General features: G+C 48.6%; 1 protein-coding gene across 10 annotated transcripts in view; it reads left to right on the top strand.

The window, feature by feature from the left end:
• Positions 1-26,203, top strand: part of nfasca (neurofascin homolog (chicken) a) — a 170,863-nt gene that overhangs the window by 133,506 nt on the left and 11,154 nt on the right. For 6 of the 10 annotated variants that reach the window (XM_055654885.1, XM_055654886.1, XM_055654887.1 and 3 more), the window contains 5 exons: positions 2,515-2,664; positions 6,357-6,476; positions 8,718-8,870; positions 14,547-14,678; positions 16,830-16,878. In XM_055654885.1, coding sequence (XP_055510860.1) covers positions 2,515-2,664; positions 6,357-6,476; positions 8,718-8,870; positions 14,547-14,678; positions 16,830-16,878 — 604 coding nt within the window. Of the gene's footprint in view, positions 1-2,514; positions 2,665-6,356; positions 6,477-8,717; positions 8,871-14,546; positions 14,679-16,829; positions 16,879-23,023; positions 24,285-26,203 lie in introns of those variants that run through there. The other 4 variants (XM_055654890.1, XM_055654892.1, XM_055654893.1 and 1 more) reach the window with 4 other exon arrangements.

The following is a 26,203-nucleotide window of genomic DNA, read 5'->3' as shown; positions in this document are numbered from 1 at the left end:
TTCCTCTCATGATTTTATGCTCCTCTATAAGATCACTTCTCATCTATACAATTTTGAGCACGCAACAAAAGCTTTTCCTGTACATCAGTACACGTGACACTAAACTGAACGAAACTAAACTCACAGAGCTGACTGTCCCAGCATTGACTATCCAGCTACACTGAAAGTCCGTATGAGCTGACATGAATGTCTGTGATTCTACAACACTAGAGAATACCGACACACTGCTGTAAATTTCCAATCCCATTCAAGCAGACGGTTTTTTGAGCAGGAGTGTGTAATCTGGACTATGCGTCTAGTTAGATGTCATTTCTATCTTTGTGATCTTTGCAAAGGAATGTGAGGACTCCCACAAAATGAAACCATGTCTGATTTACTTTCCCATTGCGGAGAAAATGGGAACTGGTCTTTGGTCTGGCCACTTCTCACTTCAGCATTCTCTATTCCAGTGGAAATCACATTGGGTGGGTCTCTCAATAACCATGAATTCCCATCAGCCCAATTAATCCAATCCAAATTCTCTCTACAAATGAGAGACCAGTCCTTCATTCCTACGGAGCATTATAATTGTGACTACACTGTATACCACAGTGTTCATCACCTCACTCTGTTACTTCCCAATGGTCTTGTGGTACGAGTGTGTGTGTCTGTGTGTGCGTGTGTGTGTGTGCACGTGTGTGCGCGTGGATGTGTGTGTGCACATGTGTATGTATGCACTTGTGTGTGTGAGTGTGCGTGTGCGCGTGGATGTGTGTGTGTGCATTTGTGTATGTATGCACTTGTGCGTGTGCATGTGTGTGCATTTGTGTATGTGGATGAGGATGTGTGTTTGTGTGCGTGTATGTGTACATGTTGACGTGTTCATGTGGAAGATAGGCACAAAATGCGGGAGTAACCAAGTGGGTCAGGCAGTATCTCTGGGTAAAAGGAACAGGTGATGTTTCTGGACGAGACTCTTCTTCTAATGGATGTTTTCATAAAGAGGGTATGCATGTCTACATGAGCTCTAAGTCTTCTCAGAAACACAGGAGGTGGCTGCACGCTATCCAATGCAATGGTGATGAGAGAGAGAGAGGGTGGGGCATGTTGGAGGTTTGGGCCAGCGCATGGCAGTGCTTGACCTGGGCATGATGCCAACCCTTTGATACAAACGCTTGGCCCTGGAGGCAGCCATGGCACTCTCTCCCTGCATCTCCTCTCATTCATGTACGGCCTCCATCAGCATGATCGCCGCTTGTAAACCCAGTCACGACGCCACTCGTGACCAAAGTGCGGCTCTTTGCGAAAAGAATGAACCGAGTTGTAAAAGGGGTCGAACCGACGTGTCGCCAGTTAAAGGGACCGCGCATCCTTTCACAAAGCCGCCCCAACGCCAGGCATTGATTGAAATCTCCAACAGAATGCGTTCTTTAAATTTAACTGGATTTTTAATAAAGACAAAAAAAGTCCAAGTCATTCAGTCATATCATTTGGTCAAATCCGGTGACAAATTTGTCAAAAAAAAAGAATGTGATTTTTGAATCGTGACATTTATTTTGCTTCTGCTCGGTGAAGAAAATGACTCGTACTGTTAAGGGAATTCAAGTTGTGCTAGCAACTATTTTTATTCAGCCTGTGCAGAGCTTCAGAAAGGATGATTTCCCTCGATAAAAATCCCGCCCTGTGATTATAGGCATGTCTCTTGCATGCCGTGTGGTGATGCCATGATGGCTCTCAACAGCTAGAAATTGGACTGGATAACATTCTGTTTCCCTCCCCCCCCCCCCCCCCCCCCCCCCCCCCCCCCCCCCCCCCCCCCCCCCCCCCCCCCCCCCCCCCCCCCCCCTCTATCATGAGACGAGAACACTGGATGTTCATACATTCATATAAATGATAGGATCAGAATTAAGTCTACTCACAATAATAGTAATAATAATACACTATTGTCATTGTAAATACATACAACTAAATTTCAGAGTCACTGCCCGAGCGGAGCTCCAATGTATCAGATAAATAATAACAAATAACGAATCACAAAAACGGCCAGAAAACGTCGTAATGTCATAACTCATGGCTGATCCATCTATCTCTCTCAATCCCATTCCCCTGCCTTCTCTCCATAACCCCTGACACCCGTACTAATTTACCTATCTCTGCCTTAAAAATATCCTCCATTGCTTTCCGTGGCAAAAAAAATCCACAGATTCACCACCCTCTGACTAAAGAAATTCCTTCTCATCTCCTTCCAAAAGGAGAGTCCTTTTATTCTGAGGCTGTGACTTCTGGTCCTTGACTCTCCCACTAGTGGAAGCATCCTCTCCACAAACATTCTATCCTGGCCTGTCACATGTTAACCTCACTTCATTTTAGTTACTTGTAGTAACTGGCTCGCGGGCACTGAGTCCAGGCCTCCACAAAGTTGTCAGGAGCCATCAGTGCATGCCCAGGACAGGAAGGGGCGGTGGGGTGTTCACTCCAGCCGGGTTGCGGGTGGTTCAATTCAGCTGTTTCTCTTTTTCTTTCCCTTCCTCTCAGTCGTCTCAAGATACGTTCCCATCCCAACCGTCCCTGACGAACCCAGCATCATAACAGACGCCACCACCACCACCACCACCAGTGCCGCGCCCCCGGTCACCACCATCACCGAGTTCGCCCAGCCAGCCGTCACCGCCACTCGTGTATATGGTATCCAATCTTTGCTGGTACTTTTAAGCCTTACATCCACGGGGAGCCTAAAACAGTCACTCAGCCCAGTCCTTCATGTGTGGAGGCCTCCCCTGCATCTAAACCGTCCATGGGCGGCACGATGGCGCAGCGGTTGAGTTGCTGCCTTACAGCACCAGAGACACAGGTTCTGTCGCCGTGACTCGTGGATGGCCAGCTTGGCCAGGCCTAGGAGCAACCTAGGAATGTATGGAGTTTGTACATTCTTCCCGTGACTGCATGGGTTTCCTTCGGATGCTCCGGTTTCCTCCCGCACTCCAAAGACGTACAGGTTTTATAGGTTAATTGGCTTTGGTAAAATTGTAAATTGTCGCCCGTGTGTAGGATAACGTTAGTGTGCGGGGATCGCAGGTTGGCGTGGACTCGGTGGGCAGGAGGGTCTATTTCCACGCTGCACGTCTAAACTAAGCTAACCATCTACATGAGGTGCTGCCTCCAGAAGGCAGCATCATCTGGGATCTCCACCATCTGCATCATGCTCTCTTCTCGTTGCTACCACCGAGCAGGAAGTACAGAAACATGAAGTCCCTTCACCACCAGGAGCACTGTGGTGGCGTCCCTTGTAGCCAAGGTCTGGAGGGCAACACGGAGCACCGCCACTCCACCTGGGGCCCGTAGGGGGAGCTGTCAGCGACCGAAGGACTGGTGACGGGATCTAGGGAGTGGGCAGGGCCAGAGATGTCCTGGATGGGTTGCTCCTAGGCCTGGCCAAGCTGGCCATCCGCGTGTCACGGCGCCAGGCGGAAAAGGGCTTTGCCCAACCCAAATACCCGCCCCTTTACTGGGGTTATGTCCGCGCCAGGGTGTGTTAGAGAGGGACATCGTTGTATCGTAGTTATTTAGTATATTTGTAAGGATTGTAACTTAGTTGTTTGGAAATTTAGTGTCAAGATAATTTGGTGATTTTGTATTATGGTGGTGGTTGGTGGCACCACGGTTTTATATCGTGATCAGAATTAAATAAATTATTTTTGATAATTTATCAAAATTATGGCAGCCACTAAACTATCTCCTCATTTTGGGGCAATTATCTCTGAACATAAAGAATGTAATCCTCCGGGTGGGTGTGTGAGAAACTGCTAGTATCCATAGTTTAGTTTAGACATACAGCGAGGAAGCAGGCCCTTCGGCCCACCGAGTCCGCATCCACGCCAACCAGTGGTCCCCGCACATTAGCACACCATCCCACAGACAATTTACAATTTTTTACCAAATCCAAATAAACCTACAAACCTGCACGTCTTTGGAGTGTGGGAGGAAACCGGAGCACCCGGGAAAAACCCATCTGTTCTCGGAGAGGACATGCAAACTCCCAATAGACAGCATCCGCAGTCAGGGTCGAACCCGGGTCTCTAGAGCTGTTAGGCAGCAACTCCGCCACTGCGCCACCGTGCCGTCTACCTATTCCAAATCTAATCCAAAATACTCTCTTTGTTTAGTCCAAAGGTTTAAGTCAAGTTAAGGTGGTGTTGATACAAGAGAATGTATTCGGTATCAAATGGTCATTTGTATTTTTATGAATTCGGGATATTATTTATTTTTTTTGATTAACTTGCAACCAGCTCTGGACAACCCCACAAGTTGCAAGGACAACCAGGCATTGGGCAGGATACAAATGTGATTTAATGCGATTTACTGGCCAAAAAACACAGTTACTGGAGGAACTCTGCTGGTCAGGCAGCATCTGTGGAGGCAAAAGATTGGTCGAATATTTCTGGTCCACATCCTGTAGCTGGGCCATCCTGAAACATTGAACATCCCTTTTTTCCACAGATGCCTCCTGATCTGCTGAGATCTTCCAGCAGTTCTTTTTTGTCTCACGATTGCGGCATCTGCAGACTCTTGTGTATCAATGTGATTTACTAACATGGCACCGTTACAGGGGCGAGACCAAAGTAGCTGGAATTGATTTCTTTGGCACCGTGTCCAACGCAGGGAGTATTGAAAGTTAACGTTGGACTCTCAAGAGTCAAGAGTGTTCTATCGTCACATGTACCGAAAGGGAACAATGAAATTCCTAACTTGCAGCAGCATTGGATGGAGCAGATAATATAATTAACAAACGTTTTTTTTTAAACTTCAATTTAATAAAAAATACAATATTGTGCAAATATACAAAGCTAAGCCCAAAGCTCCAAGTGCAATCAAGGCAGTTTGTTTGTTCGGAAGTTAGTCGCAGTTTGTGGTGTTCAGGAGCACGATGGTTGTTGGGAAGAAGCTACTCCTGAACCTGGACGTTACAGTTTCCCGGCTCCTGTACCTCCGTCCCGATGGCAGAGGGGGAAATGAGAGCGTGGCCGGGGCGGCGGGGGTCCTTGACCGCGTCGGCGGCCATTTTGAGACAGCGCCTCCTGTCGATGCCTAAACTGAGAAAGTAAGTGGGGAATAAACGATTCCAACGGGTAGGCGGCAAAAGTTGCTCGTACGGTGGCAAACTGTGGTCAATTATCAAAATAACCGGAAGGGATTTTCAGTGAGCTTTTGTGGATATATTTGGAGCCCTGCCTAGAAAGGGGATGGAACCAGAATCAACATTTTTACCCCCCATTTATTTATTTATTTGTTTATTTTCCCAGCCAAATTCCTTGTCTGTATACATACTTGGTGATTAAAATTTATTCAATTCTATTCAATTAAAATTTGACTTTCCAAATGGAATTCAGAAAGTAAGTAACTTGAAGAGGAAAAGTTTGCAAAACTCTGGGAGGAAGTGAAGAGGAGTGGGACTAATTTGATAGTTGCTGCAACAGTTTGCAGTTCCGTTTATTGTCATGTGTACCGAGGTACAGTGAAAAGAGATGGCAGACTTAGAATGGGCCGAATGTCCTGACCTGGTCTTTGCTTCAGTGAATACCCTTGACCCTGGCGGTGAGGATTAGTTTAGAGGTACAGTGCGGAAACAGGCTCTTCGGCCCACGGAGTCTGCGCCGCCCTGCGATCATTCCCTTACACTAGTTCTATCCCACACACACGATGGACAATTTGCAGATGCCAATTAACCTACAAATTTGTACGTCTTTGGCATGAGGGAAGAAACCGGAGCATCCGGAGAAAACCCACGCGGTCACAGGGAGAACGTACAAACTCCCTACAAGCAGCGCCCGTAGTCAGGATGGAACCCGGGTCTCTACCGCTGCGGCACCGTGGCGCCCACAACGTCGGAGTGTTGGATGGTGCCAGGTGGCACGGTAGCGCAGCAGTAAAGCTACTGCTTTACAGCGCCAGAGACCCGGGCTCGATCCTAACTACGGATGCTGTCTGCGCGGAGTTCGTACGCTCTCCCCGTGACCGGCGCGGCTTTTCTCTTAGATCTTCGGCTTCCTCCCACAACACAAAGACGTACGGGCTTGTAGGTTAATCGGCTCGGTGTAAGCGTGAATTGTCTCGCGCGTGTGCAGGACGGTGCCAGTGTGCGGGGATCGCTGGTCGGCGCGGACACGGCGGGTCTGTTACCTCTGAACTGAAAGAAGGGTGTAACCGTGCCAGGTGTGGTTGGATTGCAGGTGAATGCAGTGTTATGTGTCACCAGGCCGGCCCAGGTGACGTCCAAGTGTAATGTTGTCCATGAACCCCAGCAGTGACTGCTCCCTGCCTATGGAAACCTGACCTCCGCTCTGCTCCGTACTAACTCTCTCTTTCTGCTGCCCGTTTAGTGGATGCTCCCGGTAGGATATCGAACCTAACCACATCAGCGGGCAATGACTCCATCAATATCACCTGGACTCACACCTTCCCCATCGACATGGCTGAGTTTACGGTTGAATTCATACACAGTAAGCACCCGCTCTATGCTCTGCATGCACGGGGCCATTGTTCTAGACGGGACATTCAACCTGGCAGGGGGGGTCCCAACACCAGTAGTCTCGGCTCGTCAGTTTAGTGTACTGTCACGTGTACGGAGGTATAGTGAAAAGCTTATGCTGCGCGCTCTCCTACCAGCGGAAAGACAATACATAATTACAATCGAGCCATCCGCAATCCACAGATACATCTTTTTCACACACAGAGTAGTGAGTCTGTGGAATTCTCTGCCTCAGAGGGCGGTGGAGGCCGTTCTCTGGATACTTTCAAGAGAGAGCTAGAAAGGGCTCTTAAAGATAGAGGAGTCAGGGGATATGGGGAGAAGGCAGGAACCGGGTACTGATTGGGGATGATCGGCCATGATCACATTGAATGGCGGTGCTGGCTCGAAGGGCCGAATAGTCTACTCCTGCACCTATTGTCTATAATACTTAGTGCAAGGTAAAGACAGCAAAGTCCGATCAAAGATAGTCCGAGAGTCCCCGTTGAGGTAGATGGTAGGTCAGGACTGCTCTCTGTTTGCAGTAGGATGGTTCTGATAACCATAACGGATGGTTCTGGGAAGGAACTTCCCCCTGAATCTGCAGGTGTGCGTTTTCACACTTCGACAACCTTTGCCTGATGGTTGAGGGGAGAAGAGGGAGTGACCAGGGTGCAAGTCGGCTCAAAGTCCCAAGTCAAAAAAATCAAAGAACCAAGGATCTAGGTCCCGTGGTGGTGAGCTGGGCTCGGAGCCATGGAGTATGGGCAGAGAGGAAGGAGAGCTTCAGGGACTTACGGAGGAGGGGAGGGGACGGGATTGGAACTGGGAGAGAGTGCTAATGGAGACACTGGGCCATTGTAGAGAAGATGCGGAGAGGGGTCTCGGGAAATGCCAGGCACGGCGTCTCTTCAACCGTTGGAAGACCTTGTGGGCTCTGGACCAGGGTTTACAACACTGGCGTCTTCATAAGTTAATTTGTGATAGGAGCAGAATTAGGCCATTCGGCCCATCAAGTCCGCTCCGCTGTTCAATCAAGGCTGATCTATCTCTCCCTCTCAACCCCATTTCCCCACCTTCTCCCCTGACACCCATACTACTCAACAATCTATCTATCTGTGCCTTAAAAATATCCACTGACTTGGCCTCCACAGCCTTCTGTGGCAATGAATTCCACAGATTACCGAACTCTGCTGAAGAAATGCTTCCTCATCTCCTTCCGAAAGGAACGTCCTTTTATTCTGAGGCAAAGACGTCTGGTCCTAGACTCTCCCACGTGGAAACATCCTCTCCACATCCACTCTATCCAGGCCTTTCATTATTCAACAGATCTTGTTCACTCTTTGGGTCAATTGACTCGGCCAACAGCACAATGTCCATCCCCCAAGTGGCCCATTCCATCCTGGAGGGGCCTCTCCTGGGGGAAGTCAGCAATGGAGGCCACCAGACATGATCAGAGATGAAGCTCAGGTGTTTGGCAGCCAAGACTCCAATACATGGGTCACACGGGATCTGCCTATGCAAAGCCCTTACAGGCCCTTCGGCCCACCGAGTCCAACCAGTGATTCCTGTACACTAGCACGACCTTACACAATTTGCAAGCCTCACCTAGGCCAATTAACCTCCAAACCTGGATATCTTTGGGGTGCGGGATGAGACCAGAGCACCCGGGGAAAACCCACACTGTCACGGGGAGAACATAGAAACAGATAGTGCCCGTAGTCAGGATCGAACCCGGGTCTCTGACACTGTAAGGCAGCAACTGTACCCCTGAGCCACTGTGTCACCCTATATCATACCCATAGGTGGATGGTGCCTTATCTCTCCATTGCTTGAAGGATCCAAACCCATTGGATCCAAACCCTCACTAATGGTGGTGGAGACAAGGGTGGTGGAGACAAGGGAATTAGGATTGTTCACCACATTAAACTTTAACCTTAGAAACTTAGAAACACTGCTCTCGAGCTAAAGTTTCTGGAAGGGCCGGAGAGTGGTGATAAAATGGGCGAATGTGAGGCGAGTGTAGGGGGGAGCAAATGTCTGGGTTGTGGGCAGTGGCTTCTCGTTGTGGGGGAAGAGTGGAGTCTCCCTTCTCCCACCTGCCCTACTACCCAAGAAAAGGGAGGAACAGGAGGCGCTGGGTCATAGCCTCCCGCCACCACCTGTCCACCAGGGGGCACCCTCCGAGGAGTTGACCGGAATCTCTTGTCTCCTTCACGCACGTGTTTGACAGGTAACGGCACGGTGAAACGGGAGCAGGTGAAGGTCGGCCAGAACTCTGCCCGGATCCTGGGCCTGACGCCCGGCACCGTGTACAAAGTCAGGGTGTTCTCCGCCCTCTTCCCGTCGGTCACCAGCAACGTAACCGTCACCGAGACCAGCCCAGGTGAGGCCGAAGAGCCCCCCCCACCCCGCACGTGCATGCCTGCATGCCACGCCAGCTCTCTCGCATCCACTGCGGAAAGCCAAGTAGGAACGCAGTCGCCGTCACTACCCCCACCCCGCGCCAGCGCTCTTGAGACCGTGCATGGTGTCTCCCAGCCGCTCTCGTAGAAAGGATCGCATGCATCCTGTAGCTGCAAAGGAGCTGATTTCCGAAGCTAAGCCGGACACCAAAACAGTCGGAGTAATTCACCGGGACAGGCAGCATCTCTGGAGAGAAGGAATAGGTGACGTTCTCAGGGTACCATAGAGGCATAGAGTGATACAGTGTGGAAACGGTCCCTTCAACCCAACTTATTCCTCTCGTGATTTTGTACACCCTTCAGATCCTTCTTCTTCAAAGCCGAGCTCCGTGAGACTTGAGTCGTACAGGGAAGCAACTTGGGCGGACATCCCTGTCCCCTAGGGCAACGACAACATGGACTGTTGTTGAAGGAAGGTCTTGACCCAAAACGTCTCTCACCCATTCGTTCCCTCCAGAGATGCTGCCTGGCCCGTTGAGTTACTCCTGCATTTTGTGCCCATCTACGACATGGGTCTTTCCACAGTGGAAGCTGATGTAGGTTGGACCTTAAGCGACCTCCTCCCACCATCCCATCCCGCGCAAGGTGGTGAAGTGTTGCCCTCTTCATAACTCACTGCTGGCAGTGATCACTACAAACACCTTCTGAAAGAAACCTTCAAACAACTAATATTTCTGCAGTCCAGTGTAGCCTGCTCTCCTCGATCTTAACCCAATCTTAGACCCATCTTACACTCGCTACACAAAGTGGTTCATCGACCATGCATGCATAAAGGAACACCTGGCATTTGTTGTGTGTGTGTGTGCGCGTACATGCGTGCGTGTGTGAGTGAGTGTGTGTGCCCATATGCGTGCACATGTGTGTCTGTGTGTGTGGATGAGAGTGTGTATGGGCGTGCATCGTGCATGCGTGTATGTGAGAGTATGTGTGTGCATGCGTGTGTGCGTGTACATGCGTGCATGAGTGTGTGCATGAGAGTGTGTGTGTATGCGTGTGCATCGTGCATGCGTGTATGTGAGAGTGTGCGTGCGTGTGTGCGCGAGTGTGTATGTGAGAGTGTGTATTTGAGAGTATGTGCATGTATATGTGTGTGTGTGTGTATATGTGAGTGTGCATGTGTATGTGAGAGTGTGTATATGTGAGTGCGTGTGTGTATGTGTGAGTGTGTATATGTGTGCGAGTGCAAACGCGTGTGTATGTGAGTTATGAATGTATGTATGTGCGTGCATGCGTGTATGTGTGACAGTGTGTGTGCATGTGTATGTGAGAGTGTGCATATGCGAATGTGAGAGTACATGTGTGTGTGTGATGTATGTGTGTGTGTGTGCGAGTGCTTGCATGTGTGTATGTGAGTATGTGTGTGTATGTGTATGTGTGTATGTGTGTGTGTGTGTGTGCGTGTATGTGAGAGTGTGTGTGTGTGTGTGTGTGTGTGTGTGTGTACACGACAGATGGCGCAATGGGCTAAGTGTTCGGCTGGTGACCGGAAGGTAGCCGGTTCAAATCCTGCTTGGAGTGCATACTGTCGTTGTGTCCTTGGGGCAAGACACTTCACCCACCTTTGCCTGTGTGTAATGTAATGTAATTATGTGAAGCACTTTGGGGTCAATGCAACTTGACTGAAAATGTGCTATATAAATAAGATTATTATTATTATTATTATTATTATTATTATGTGCCCATCTGTGGAGTGCGTGCTCCTAGTGTTTCCCCTGCATTACACTCCCAAACGCATTTCCATCTGCCCCCCCCGCACAACTCCATCGCATTTCCAGCTCAGTCCGCTGACTGTGAGTTTAGTTGCAGCTTTTATAACGGGGCGACCTTGGAATCGGCATGTGTCCTGCTTGCACCACTGCTCGATTGTAGAACTCACTTGGCCAATGTTATAGGCCTACAGTATGTGGTTGCTAACTTGTTACGACCTATATTTCTTTGTTTAGCTTAGTATTTTGTCACATGTGCCGAGTTTTTGTAGCGTGCTAACCAGTCAGCGGAAAAACGGTACATGATTACAATTGAGCCAATCATAGTGTACATGATAACTGTCGGAGTGGAGCTGTAAAAGAGTGGAGTGATTGTAACGCATGATTGCAGATTTACTTGTGGCTTGTTCACAAAGACTTGCCTGCGTTGGGCGCCATCTTGATAGGTGATAGGTGGGATACAGTTCAAGAGAGTTTATTGTCATGTGTCCCAGATAGGACAATGAAATTCTTGCTTTGCTTTAGCACAACAGAACATAGTACGCATGAACACAGAACAGATCAGTGTGTCCATCCACCATTGCATATACCATTACACACATAAATAATTAAACTGATAAAGTGCAAATAAATAATATTCAGAGTTTTGTCCGAGCCGAGTTTAATAGCCTGATGGCTGTGGGGAAGAAACTGTTCCTGAACCTGGTTGTTGCAGTCTTCAGGCTCCTGTACTTTCCACCTGAAGGTAGTGGGGAGATGAGTATATGGCCCGGATGGTGTGGGTCCTTGATGATGTTGCCAGCCTTTTTGAGGCAGCGACTGCGATAGATCCCCTCGCTGGAAGGGAGGTCAGAGACGATGATGGACTGGGCAGTGTTTACCACTTTTTGTAGTCTTTTTGTAGACTTTTGTTTAAGAAACGTTTAGAAACATTTGGCCCATCACTTGCCAGGAATTCAGAGATAAAAGAGAATGGTGAAAGTACTCAGCTGGTCAGGCAGCATCAATGGAGGGAGATACACAGGTCATGTTATTGGTGGCTGAGCTAACAGCAGAACCAAAGACAGACACAAAATGCTGAAGTAACTCAGCGGGCCAGGCAGCATCTATGAAGCGAAGGAATGGGTGACGTTTCGGATCGAGACCTTTCTTTAGACTGAGAGTGAGGGGAGAGGGGATCTAGAGATATGGAAGGGTAAGATGTAAAAATGACAGATCAAAGCGGACAATGTTGAAGGAAATGTAGAATGGATCATTGTTAGCTGAGGGGGAGGTGACAACGAGGCAAACAATCGGTAATATTTAATGAGAAAGACATTAGAACTAGTTGGAGAACTAGAATGGGGGAGAGACAGGGAGAGAGGCAAAGCAAGGGTTACATGAGGTTAGAGAAATCAATATTCGTACCTCTGGGTTGTAAGCTGCCCAAGCGAAATATGAGATGATGTTCGTCCAATATGTGTTAGGCCTCACTCTGACAATGGAGAACTGGCCTGTTGGGACATGAACAGGCAAGGCCGGATATTCTTTGTCCTTTCCCTTTCTCTCTGCGTCTGCTAGTCAACCTGAAATGCCAATTCTGTTCCTCTTCCCAAAAACATTACAAATGCTTCCATTGCTTCAAGAGAGAGTTAGATTTAGCTCTTAGGGCTTAAGGAATCAAGGGATATGGGGAGAAGGCTGGCACGGGTTATTGATAGGGGACGATCAGCCATGATCATATTGAATGGTGGTGCTGGCTCGAAGGGCCGAATGGCCTACTCCTGCACCTATTTTCTATGTTTCTATGTCTCTATTGTGTTTCCAGTTGCGTTTTCATGAGGCTGCTCCCTCTAGTGGTGGCTGCGTGCATCGCCGTAGACTGCTGAAGACAATGTGTACACTACCACCATCTACTGCCACAGATGGGCATTTGTAGCCATGTAGACACAGAATGCTGGAGTAACTCAGCGGGCCAGGCAGCATCTCTGGAGAGAAGGAATGGGTGACGTTCCGAGTTGAGACCCTTCTTCAGACTGGTTTGGATATGAGCCAAACGCAGCAGGTGGGAGTAGTGTACATGGGACATGTTGGCCACTGTGGACAACTTGGGCCGAAGGGCCTGTTTCCATGTTGTAAAACTAATGACTATGACTCTATACATGATTACAATCAACCCGTCTACACTGCAAGCTAAAAGTTCAGTAAACCATATAACCATATAACCATATAACAATTACAGCACGGAAACAGGCCATCTCGGCCCTACAAGTCCGTGCCGAACAACTTTTTTTCCCCTTAGTCCCACCTGCCTGCACTCATACCATAACCCTCCATTCCCTTCTCATCCATATGCCTATCCAATTTATTTTTAAATGATACCAATGAACCTGCCTCCACCACTTCCACTGGAAGCTCATTCCACACCGCTACCACTCTCTGAGTAAAGAAGTTCCCCCTCATATTACCCTCATAAAGTCCGATTAAAGATAGTCCAAGGATCTCCGGTGAAGTAAATGGTAGGTCAAGGCCACTCTCTAGTTGTTGGTGGGATGGTTCAGTTACCTGATAACAGCTGGGAAGAATCTGTCCCTGAATCTGGAGGTGTGCGTTTTTTCACACAGTGGCATTTAAGAGACTTTTGGATAGGAATATTGCTGGGCAGGTAATGGAGGGGTAATGATTCTGTGCAGGAAGAAAAGAGTCGGTCTTGGCATCGGGCATTGGGGGTTGAAGGGCTTGCTCGTGTGCCGTTCGGTTCTACGTTCTTTTAAGGAGATTTCCACTGGGATTTAAGGCATAGGACAGGTTAAGGAGGTGGAAAGACCATCTGCTGGCTTGGACTGTAACCACATGGAGATTATGCCCAAGATGTACCACCATAAACGCTCCTTGCCATGCAGAGGTGGAGATAATATGAAGGAAGCTAGGATTAGCTCTGCACAAGGAAGAAACCATTGAATGAGGCACCGGCTGATCAAACAGGTAACAGGTTGCCTGTGGTAAGAATGCAAAATGCATGTGAAAAAAAATAAAATGATCTAACGGAGAAACAGAATGCAGAAGAAACAGGTGGAGGAGGGACGATTCTTCCAGGTGCTTTGCTGACAGCATTTTCAAACTCAATTCAAGATGTCAGCAGAGTCTGCTAATTAAGTCTTGGCCCTTCTTGTTTCTTCAGGTCAATCCAGAGCTGTGGATCCACTGTGTGCTGGAAGGAACTGCAGATGCTGGTTTACACCAAAGATAGACACAAAGTGCTGGAGTAACTGAACGGGACAGGCAACATCTCTGGAGAAAAAGGATGGGCTGCGTTTCGGGTCGGGTCTGAAGTTCACAAGTGATAGGAGCAGATCAGGCCATTCGGCCCATCAAACCAACTCCGCCATTCAATCATGGCTGATCTATCTCTCCTTCTCAACCCCATTCTCCTGTCTTCACCCCATAACCCCTGACACCCGCACTAATCAAGAATCTATCTCTCTCTGCCTTAAAAATGCTCATTGACTTGGCCTCCACAGCCTTCTGTGGCAATGAATTCCACAGATTCACTACCCCCTGACTAAAGAAATTCCTCTTCACCTCCTTCCTAAAGGAACATCCTTGTATTCTGAGGCTATGACCTCTAGTCCTAGACTCTCCCACTAGTTGAACCATCCTCTCCACATCCACTCAATCCAGTCCTTTCACTATTTGGTGAGCTTCAATTAGGTGTTCCCTCATCCTTCTAAACGCCAGCAAGTAGAGGCCCTGCTCCTCTGAAGAAGGATCCCGACCCGAAACGTCACTGGAGATGCTGCCTGACCCATTGAGTTACCCTGGCACTTCAGGTCTATCTTTGGTGTTGATCCACTGTTGTATCTTCAGCTTGGTCGTTCGACCCACATAACGGCGTGGTATTTTCTGTTCCAGCTTTCACCAACAGTCATGCGGACATCGCCACTCAGGGCTGGTTCATCGGCCTGATGTGTGCGGTGGCTCTGCTGGTACTCATCCTCTTGATCGTGTGCTTCATCAAGAGGAGTAAAGGAGGCAAGTACCCAGGTAAGAGAGAGCACCCCCCCCCCCCCCCCCCCCCCCCCCCCCCCCCCCACCCCCCCCCCCCTCTATCTTCCCAGCCCCCTGGCCCAGAGTCCCCATTGGGTGCCAACCACAGTGCCTGGTTCACGTCCATACGTTCTAGCAGCAGAATTAGTCCATTCGGCCCATCAAGTCTCTTCCGCCATTCAATCATGGCTGATCTATCTCTCCCTCCTAACCCCGTTCTCCTGCCTCCTGACTACGATACATAAGTCCATACATGATAGAAGCAGAATTAGGCCATTCGGCCCACCAAGTCTACTCCGCCAATCAATCATGGCTGATCTATCTTTCTCTCTCAACCCCATTTTCCTGCCTTCTCCCCATAAACCCCTGGCACCCGCACTAATCAAGAATCTGTCAATCTCCAACTTAAAAATATCCACTGTCTTGGCCTCCGCAGCCGTCTGTGGCAATGATTTCCACAGATTCACCACCCTCTGACTAAAGAAATTCTTCCTCATCTCCTTTCGAAAGGTGGAGATTGGCAGATCCTTGAAGGGTGGCAGAAGGCAGGAGAATGGGGTTGCGAGGGAAAGATAGATCAGCCATGATTAAATGGCGGAGTAGACTTGATGGGCTGAATGGCCTAATTCAGCTCCTGGAATAATGAACCTCTGAATATGAACCATGCCATGTGATTAACTCAAAAGGCTTTGTCACCTTACCCGACTAACATGGTCCTTCCATGGAAGGGTGAGGTTGGCACATCCTGCCCGTTGAGACTTGGGCCACTGGATTGAGATCCAGCATTGAAACTCTTGTCCATTTTTCTCTCAGTATTCCAAATGGAAGCCTATAGAACCATCAGGTCAGGACTTGTATCTTCAAAAATAAATAAATCTGTTGAAGGTTGAAGGTGAGAGACTGATTGGAGCCACTTCACAAGGCCTGGGCCTGGGTTATGGACCAGGGCCATTTGTGAAGTGGATTTTCCAATTTTTCTTGCCAAGGAACAAAATAAAGGTGTTCGTCTTTAGACTTTAGTGATACAGGAGACGTGGCGGTAGATTTGCTGCCTTACGGCGCAGGTTCGATCCTGACCACGGGTGCTGGCTGTACGGAGTTTGCACGTTCTCTCCGTGACTGCTTGGGTTTTCTCCGAGATGTTTGGTTTCCTCCCACACTCCAAAGACGTCCAGGTTTTTTAGGTTAATTGGCTTGGTGTACAGCAAGTGTATTAATTATCCCTAGTGCATGTAGGATAATGTAAGTGTGCAGGGATCGTTGGTCGGCATGGCCTCGGTGGGCTGAAGGGCCTGTTTCCGCTCTGTATCTCTAAACTAGACTAAACTAGTGTGGAAACAGGCCCTTCGGCCCACCGAGTCCCTGTACACCAGAAGTCTCCTACACACTGCGAGTTTAGAAGGATGAGGGGGATCTTATAGAAACATATAAAATTATAAAAGGACTGGACAAGCTAGATGCAGGAAAAATGTTCCCAATGTTGGGTGAGTCCAGAACCAGGGGCCCCAGTATTAGAATAAAGGGGAGGCCATTTAAGACTGAGGTGAGAAAAAACTTTTTCACCCAGAGAGTTGTAAATTTATGGAATTCCCTGCCACAGAGGGCAGTGGAGGCCAAGTCACTGGATGGATTTAAGAGAGAGTTAGATAGAGCTCTAGGGGCTAATGGAGTCAAGGGATACAGGGAGAAGGCAGGCACGGGTTATTGATAGGGGATGATCAGCCATGATCACAATGAATGGTGGTGCTGGCTCGAAGGGCCGAATGGCCTCCTCCTGCACCTATTTTCCATGTTTCTACTCTAGGGATAATTTTCTAATTTTACCAAATCCAAGTAACCTATAAATCTATAAGCAGAGCAACTAGTAAAAATCCACACAGTCACAGGGAGAACATGCAAACTCCGTACAGACAGCAACTGTAGACAAGATCGAACAGCGGGTCAGGCAGTAAATCTGGAGGAAAAAGGGTGGGTGACGTTTTGGGTTGGGAACCTTCTTCAGAGGACCCGACCCGAAACATCACCCGTCCTTTTCCTCTGGTGATTCTGCCCGACCCGCTGAGTTACTCCAGCACTTTGTGTCCATCTTCAAGTCTTTTACTGCATTGCCTTTCATGTGTTTTAACACCAGCTCTTTGTTCTGTCCAGTTAAGACGACGGAAGAGAACCGGCCTTCACAGGATGACAATGGATACTTGTAGGTATTAACTTACTGACATGCTTTCAATGAGAACTGAGAGAGATGCACTGACCTCCACCTTCCCTGCCCTCTCCTACAACCCACTCCAGTCCTCCTGAACCTTACCATGGATCTGCCAGGTTGCCTGTTGTTGATTGTGTCAGTGATTGCACATTGCATGCAATCCCCCGCGCATAGTTGCACTTCCTCACTAATGGAGTCTTAGGGTCATACAGCGTGGAAACAGGCCCTCCAGCCCAACTTGCCCGCACTAGCCAACATGTTCCATCTACACCCATATCCCTCCAAGCCCATCCTATCCATGTACCTGTCTAACTGTTTCTTAAACGTTGGGATAGTCCCTGCCTCAACTACCTCCTCCAGTGGCTCGTTCCATACACCCACCACCCTCTGTATGAAAAGGTTAAGGGCCTGTCCCACGAGCATGCGACTCCATGCGGCAAGCGCGACCTAACGTGGTCGATTGAGCTGTACGGCCTCGCGGGGCTGGTCCCACTTTGATCGCCGGAGCCGTATGGAGTATTGCGGAGCTGGTCCCGACATCGCGCGGGGCTCCGAAAAACTGACCGTGTTCAAAAATTCCGCGTGGCAACGGCCTGCTGGCTCGCAGCCGCCACAATGCCTCGACGCCGTACGTCACGCGCGAACTTCCCGCGGACTTCGCTCGAACTTCATGTCACTCACTCGACCTCCGCGCGGCCTCCGCTTCTGGTTTGGGTGCGCTTGCCGCATGCAGTCGCATGCTCGTGGGACCGGCCCTTTACGCCTCAGGTTCCTATTAAATCTTTTCCCATTCAACTTAAACATATGTCCTCTGGTCCTCGATGCCCCTACTCTGGGCAAAGAGACTCTGTGCATCTACCTGATCTATTCCTCTCATGATTTTATACACCTCTATATGAATATCCCCTTGTCCTCCTGTGCTCCAAGGAATACAGTCACTGTCTGCTCAACCTCTCCCTATAGTTCAGACCCTCGAGCCCTGGCAACATCCTCGTACACCTACTCTGCACCAATTTCCAGCATGCCAACATCTTGCCCAGAACATGGTGCCCAGAACTGAACCCAATACTCCAGATGCAGCCTCACCAACATCTTGTACAACTGCAACATGACCACCCAACGTCTATGCTCAATACTCTGGCTGATTAAGGCTGTAAGCCTTTTTGACCACCCTATCTACCTGGGACGCCACTTTAGGGAAAGACCTCCCAACTTCTATACTTTCTGAAAGGATGGCCTAACAATGTAACGATTCAGGGGGCAATTCTCCAGTGCCATCTTTCAGCTATCAATTCATTCACTAGGGACTAACTTTGGCAATGCCCATCCGGTCAAAGGCAGGCCATTGTGCAGAAACCGACCTGTAACCTTGGTCAACGTCAGCGATCCTTGTTACAAAGGAAAGAACTGCAGATGCTGGTCTACACCGAGGGGAGACACAAAATGCTGGAGTGAGTCTGAAGAAGGGTCTCGACCCGAAACGTTACCCATTCCTTCTCTTCAGAGATGCTGCCTGAGTTAGCACGGGTTACCCCAGCATCTTGTATCTACCTCCTTACAAGGTTATAGATCTTATCAGGAAAAAAAGTTTAAATGTCCCGTCTACTATAATGGATTTTGTAGTACGGTTGACTTGAAGAGCAACCTGACCATTGTCCCACCAGATGTGGCCCACTAGTTTAGTTTAGTTTAGAGATACAGTGAGGAAACAGGCCCACCGAGTCCACACCGACCAGTGATCCCCGCACACGAACACTACCCTACACACACTAGGAACAATTTACAATTATACCAAGCCAATTAACCTGCAAACCTGTACATTTTTGGAGTGTTGGGAGGAAACTGGTGATCCTGGAAAAAAAACCCCATGCAGGTCACGGGGAGAACGTACAAACTGTGCACGGACAGCACCCGTAGTCAGGATCGAACCCGGGTCTCCAGCGCTGTGAGGCAGCAACTTCACCGCTGCTCCCACTATCGTGCTGCCCACTATCCCACGCAAATCACAAAGCTTAAAGTTCTTTAGAGACAATGTGTTCGGCACCATATTGCAGACGCACTCGCACACCAACTCTTATACATATGAGATCTGTCTGCCCTGCCTGCAAAGAGAAGACCATTCCTTCGGTCAACACTGGTGGATTTATTCTTGGATGAATAAATCCTAAATGAGGGCGGCGCGGTGGCGCAGCGGTAAAGCTACTGCCTCACAGCGCCAGAGACCCAAGTTCAAGTTCAATCCTGACCTCAGGTGCTGTCTGTGTGGAGTTTGCACGTTCTCCCTTTGACCGCATGCGTTTCCTCCGGGTGCTCTGGTTTCATCCCACATCCCAAGGACGTGCTAGTTTGGAGATTCATTGGCCCCCTGCAAACTGCCCCCCTCCCCCCATAGTGTCTGGGGAGTGGATGTCCAAGTGGGAACTGGTGCAACTCCCCCCGCAATATAGAATGCAGTTGGAACAGCAATAAAGATTGCATTAAGAAAGGGTGGCACAGTGACGCAGCTGGTGGAGCTGCTGCCTCCCAGCGCCAGAGACCCGGGTTCGATCCATGCTAATCGTGTGGAGTTTGCACGTTCTTGCCATGTCAGCTTCGTCCGGGTGCTCCAATTCCCCCCCCCACGTCCCAAAGACATGCGGGTTTAGAGATTAATCGGCCCCAGTGTATAGATTGTCCCCAGTGTGTAGGGATCGGATGCATAAGTGAGATAACATAGAACTAGTGTGAACAAGCGATCGATGGTCATTGTGGACTCGGTGGTCTAAAGACCCGTATCTCGAAACTAAGTCAGAGCGACATGATCTCCATAGATCAGCATCTTTGAGATATTCTCCAAACCACACACAAGCCCCAAACGTCTGTCGGTGATCAAGATTGTCCTTCACAACTCAAATACACTCTGGATCAAAGCTTTATGGAAACAAAGTCCATTCACTTAACAAAAGCACATAACTGGATTGTTAGTAGACAAAAATGCTGGAGAAACTCAGCGGGTGAGACAGCATCTGTGGAGCGAAGGAATGTGAAGTTTCGGGTCGAGACCCTTCTTCAGACCCAACCTGAAGCGTCGCCTATTTCCTTCGCTCCGTAGATGCAGCCTCACCCGCTGAATTTCTCCAGCATTTTTGTCTACCTTCGATTTTTCCAGTATCTGCAGTTCTTTCTCAAACACTGGATTGTTGGAATCACGATGAATGCTACAAGGTTCTACTGTACGAAGTTTGTACGTTCTCCCCGTGACCGTGTGGGTTTCCTCCCACGCTCCAAAGACGTACAGGTTTGTAGGTTAATTGGAATTGTAAATTGTCCCTAGAGTGTGGGACAGTGCTGGTATGCGGGGAGATCGCTGGTCGGCGCGGACTCAGTGGGTCGAAGGGCCTGTTTCCGCTCTGTATCTCTAAATTAAACTAAATTTCCTTCGCATCATATCAATTAGCGCGGCAATGTAAAACGCTGACAGCATCGATTGCTATCCAGGTGTTTCAAACATTCGGTACACTCTTCAAAGATTTCCAACGCATGGTTTAATGGCCCCGCACAGGTGGGCATCAGCCAGTAAGGGTTGCTTAGTCTGAGTCATACCATTCCTGCCGCTTGATCAATGGAATAGTGAGTTGGGGTACAGCACGGGAAGAGGCCATTCAGCCCATCAGACCTGCGTCACCCCCTCGTATTATTTCGCGCCATGCTTCTTTGTTCTCCACATCCATCGTTCATGGTTCACCTTCGATGCCATCTTGAGTGTGCTGACTGAGGGAATCCTAAAACCCGAGCCTGCATCATCCCCCACGTCAGTCACGCACGTAACCAGGCTCCCTGGCCCAATGTTCAGCCAGTCCTGAACCTTGTCCCGTCAGGAGCAACTGGGGAACCATGGAGAAATTGGAACTTCAGACCAAACGGCACGTGTTGGTTTCAAGTTAATATTGACCAGGACTGGGAATAAATACTTTGTGTTTAAGAAGGAACTGCAGATGCTGGAAAATCGAAGGTACACAAAAATGCTGGAGAAACCCAGCGGGTGCAGCAGCATCTATGGAGCGAAGGAAATAGGCAACGTTTCATATAACCATATAACCATATTACAGCATGGAAACAGGCCATCTCGACCCTTCTAGTCCGTGCCGAACACATAATCTCCCCTAGTCCCATATACCTGCGCTCAGACCATAACCCTCCATTCCCTTCCCATCCATATAACTATCCAATTTATTTTTAAATGATAAAAATGAACCTGCCTCCACCACCTTCACTGGAAGCTCATTCCACACAGCTACCACTCTCTGAGTAAAGAAGTTCCCCCTCATGTTACCCCTAAACTTCAGTCCCTTAATTCTCAAGTCATGTCCCCTTGTTTGAATCTTCCCTACTCTCAGTGGGAAAAACTTTTCCACGTCAACTCTGTCTATCCCTCTCACCATTTTAAAAACCTCTATCAAGTCCCCCCTTAACCTTCTGCGCTCCAAAGAATAAAGCCCTAACTTGTTCAACCTTTCTCTGTAACAAAGTCCCGAAACGTTGCCTATTTCCTTCACTCCATAGATGCTGCTGCACCCGCTGAGTTTCTCCAGCATTTTTGTCTACCTGGGAATAAATACTCATCTGTGCGATTCCCTCTTGAATTTTGTTCCATTTTCCATTCCATTCAATCCCTGATGTTTATGAGAACAGTTCTTTACCCGTTGAGTCGCCTTGGACTGGTTTACTGTTGAAGGCAGATTGCATCGTTTAACATTCTCGCAGAGCGAAACGCCCCCAGAACACTGAGAGTGAAATAAATGATGACAAAGCAATTTCCATGTAAACACTTGTCACACTGATTAGACTCTTCCTTGAACCATTTGACCCTACATAATATTGGGATCAGGCATAAAAGTGTGACACCTCCCCCATGGATTCCTCCTGCTTGATGTTTGTCCAATATCAGTGCCATTGTATAGGTAACCCTGAGTTCTGTCCAGGCAAGCCCAAGTATCAACCCTCGTTGGGATTAAGTTGAGGAGCGCTCTTGTCCAATGTGGCCCGTAACCAGCCGCTGCCCTTGAGAGTGGAGTGCGGTGAATGAGCGTGGAAGGTCCAGTAGACTCTGGGGAGAGTGTTGATACTCTGGTTCCAACTGAGCCTGCGAAACAGGCCCACAACTAACCCTGCAACCTCCTCCTAAACCAGGGTCATTTGTGATCAAGTTTAGGCTTGCCTCGATAATGTCCCGACAGGGATAAATGAACTCAACTTCAAGCTACAACTAAATCTGGTCTCATTGAGGACCAATGTGCCTTAACTACTGTGTTTAAGAAGGAACTGCAGATGCTGGACAATCGAAGGTACACAAAAATGCTGGAGAAACTCAGCGGGTGCAGCAGCATCTATGGAGCAAAAGAAATGGGCAATGTTTCCTATTTCCTTCGCTCCATAGATGCTGCTGCACCCGCTGAGTTTCTCCAGCATTTTTGTGTACCTTCCTCAACTACTGGCCTCATTTACCTTCTGATTTACAGCACGGTGGCATGAGGTAGCTGCTGCCTCACAGCGCCAGGGACCTGGGGTTCGATCCTGACTGTGGGGTCCATCTGCACAGAGTTTGCTCCTGGTTACACCTGGTACCATCCAACAAGCTGCCATTGAGGGTGGCACAGTGTCAGAGTTGCTGCCTCACGGCGCCAGGGACCCGGGTTCGATCCTGACCACGGGCGCAGTTTGCACGTTCTTCCCGTGAACCCCGCCTGGGGTTTTCTCCGGGTGCTCCGGTTTCCTCCCACACCCCAAACACGTCCAGGGGTTTATAGGTTAATTGGCGTTTGTAAATTGTCCGGAGCGTGCAGGAAGGAACTAGTGTACGGGTGATCGCTGGGTGTGCCGAACGGCCTGCTCCACTAAACTGTAAACAGAAATGCAAGTGGTTGGGAATCACTGGGACATTATAATTGGCTTGAGGGAGGAAGTTTGTTTTAAATGCCCGCCCACATGTACAGAAGAAGGCGCGGTGAGATTGCCTCTCTCATTCATCTCCACACTCCATTCATTCTCCTGTGACATTAGTAGTACGCCCTGGCCCAAAGTTGTTCTGCTGTAGAAGTGTCTCTGTGCATGTGCTAACACTCACCAATGCCTTTATGTTTCTTTATTCACCGCACCCTAGACCCGGGCTGGACAAAAGGTATTACTGTGATCTTCAGAATTATACAAACCAGTTTATCCTTCCCTGCTCATGAGGTCCAATGAGACGATGTTCACTCACTCACGACACATATGTGGATGGAGATTGATTATAAATTACTTTCATGCCGTAAACCAGGAGAGCGTTGACTATTCCAACTCTCTCCCCCGTGGGATCGAAGGGATTTTCTTTGTCTTGAGTGAGAAATGTGAGAGGGATTCGGAAAAGCGGTCGGGACGGCACGGTGGCGCAGCGGTAGAGTTGCTGCCTCACAGCGCCAGAGACCCAGGTTCGATCCCGGCTAAGGGAGCTGTCTGTACGGAGTTTGTACGTTCTCCCCGTGACCTGCGTCGTTTTTCTCCAAGATCTTCAGTTTGCTCCCACACTCCAAAGACGTACAGGTTTGTAGGTAAATTGGCTTGGTACAATTGTAAATTGTCCCTAGTGTGTGTAGCATAATGTTAGTGTGCGGGGATTGCTGGTCAACGTGGACTCGGTGGGCCGAAGGGGCTGTTTCTGTGCTGTATCTCCAAACGAAACTATCCTGGGGTGGAACTGATAGTTTATTTATTGTCATGTGTACTGAAGGACAGTGAGCAATCCAGTGCTGTCCAGTCAGTGAAAGGTCTATACATGATCACAAGATCACAATCAGGCCGTCTACAGTGTACAGATACAGGGTAAAGGGAATAACGTTGAGTGCAAGTCAGAGTCCGATTAAAGATAGTCTGAGGGTCTTCAACGAGGTAGATGATAGATCAAGACCACTCTCTAGTTGTTGGTAGGATGGTTCAGTTGCCTGATAACAGCCGGGAAGAAACTCTCCCTGAATCTGGAGGTTTGTGCGTTTTCACACTTCTGTACCTCTTGCCTGATGGGAGAGGGGAGAAGAGGGAGTGGCCGGGGTGAGACTTGTCCTTGATTTTGCTGGTGGCCTTGAGGTGTAGATGGAGGAATATTGCAATAAGTTGACCAACCAACACCAATCCAAAGTGCCCCTTTAATCTGCATTTTTAATTCAACGTTGATGCAACTGGGTCTCGAGCTGATTGAAAACACAGGGTCAATTTCCGTCTTATTCGCAGTTTAGTTTAGTTTATTGTCACGTGTACCGAGGTACAATGAAAAGCTTTTGTTGCGTGCCAACCCGTGTCCGAGCTGGTGTATGAGAACACGTTTGCATGTAAACAGTTTAAGAAAGAACTGCAGATGCTGGACAAATCGAAGGTAGACAAAAATGCTGGAGAAACTCAGCGGGTGAGGCAGCATCTATGGAGCGAAGGAATAGGTGACGTTTCGGGTCTCGACCCGAAACGTCACCTATTCCTTCACTCCATAGATGCTGCCTCACCCGCTGAGTTTCTCCAGCATTTTTGTCCACCTTGCATGTAAACAGTAACATTTTTCTTTGGGATAAGACAGCCGGGACAGAACAAAAATGGGGATGCAAAATGCAGGGGTGTGTGTGTCTTTGATTAGCCAAGCGATTTATTCCACAATGCTCCCGCCTTTGATGTCGTGTGGTAGTTCACGGCCTGGCTGAAACGCATTGAACGAGTTAATTTGAAATAGAACGTAAATATTTTTAAAAGAAATACCCCAGGCAAAACTCCGACTCCAGGCCAGCGTCTCGTATGTGAAGTAATTTGCTAATTGATTGCTATCCACATTATCTTCCACTCGATGCCAGATTTCAGGGAACAACCTAAGGACACAGCATTACCTCAAAGTAAAATACGCATGTGCAGTTTTCGCTGTTAAGATCGCAGACTAAACTGATCTCAGCCAATATAAATTGTGATTTGGATAGAAGTTAATGATGATGGTGATCTAATCCCTAGGTTTTGGGCGCCTCCTTGAAATGTTTATGAGGTTGTGCCCCACATATTTCTATGGCCTCCATCAGTTTAGTCACTGATCGTTCTAAAGCATTCAGCTCATTGTTAGTATGTGCCATATGCATGGTGCATATCCATTACCCGCTTGAGAGCATGTCTTGCATTGAAAACAACGAGTTGAGATGGCGAGATTGGTTTGGAATTTTGGAGGGAGGGGGGGTTTCAGTTTGGACAGAGGAGTGGCTCGGTGGCGCAGTGGTAGAGTCGCTGCCTCACAGCCCCAGAGCCCCAGGTTCGATCCTGACTACGGGTGCTGTCTGTACGGAGTTTGTACGTTCGCCCCGTGGCAGCATAGGGTTTTTCCCAGGGAGCTCCAGTTTCCTCCCACACTCCAAAGATGTACAGGTTTGTAGGTTAATTGGCTTTGGTAAAATTGTACATTTTCCCTTAGTGTGCAGGCCAGCGTACTGGGTCAACACGGACTCGATGGGCCGAAGGGCCTGTGTCCGCGTTGTATCTCGAAAGTCTACCGCAACATTATTGAAAGACGGTCAAAGGAACTCGAAAAGGCCAAAGAGAAAACAGATGTGTGATTTATTTTCCACTTTCATTCATTACTTTGCTGATGTGGGAAAAAATCGTGGATGTGAGGAGAATTACTTAAAATATTTAGAAAGAGTGCCTGGCATAAAATGCCGTAAAACACTGCTCTTTTTTTCTACATCTTTGTGGCCGAATAAAGATTTTTGTGGAATAAAACTGTAGGCCAGTGAGAGAAATATGAAGGTGTATATTTTATCTTCTCAGCCACTGGGTAGTAAATATTCTCTCAGCAATTATAGAATATTGCTGAGTGAATCTCTTCTCAGTTTAGTCGAGAGATATAGTGCGGAAACAGACCCTTCGGCCCACCGAGTCTGCGCTGACCCGAAATCCCCGCACACTAACACTCACTACACCTACTAGGGACAATTTACAATTATACCAAGCCAATTTACCTACAAAATCTGTACGTCTTTGGAGTGTGGGGGTAAACCAGAACTCCCGGAGAAAACCCACTCAGGTCACGGGGAGAACGTACAAACTCCGTACAAACAGCACCCATGGTCAGGATTGAACCAGGGTCTCTGGGGCTGTGAGGCGGCAACTCTACCGCTGCACCACCGTGCCGCTAGGAGTGTAAATGCCAACTTGGGGGAGGGAAGGAAGGTTTACGTGATTTTTAAACTGAGGGCTTTCTAACAAGTGAAAGAACACTCACCTTGCCAACCAAAGGCATCTGAACCCGACCAAGCTGTTCAGAGCGGCCAGTGTTTTTGGTTTA

The sequence above is a fragment of the Leucoraja erinacea genome, chromosome 24, assembly GCF_028641065.1.
Source record: "Leucoraja erinacea ecotype New England chromosome 24, Leri_hhj_1, whole genome shotgun sequence".
In the NCBI taxonomy this organism is placed as follows: domain Eukaryota; kingdom Metazoa; phylum Chordata; class Chondrichthyes; order Rajiformes; family Rajidae; genus Leucoraja; species Leucoraja erinaceus.
Note: the sequence above shows the minus strand (reverse complement) of the source record. Positions and strands in the feature narration are given on the sequence as shown.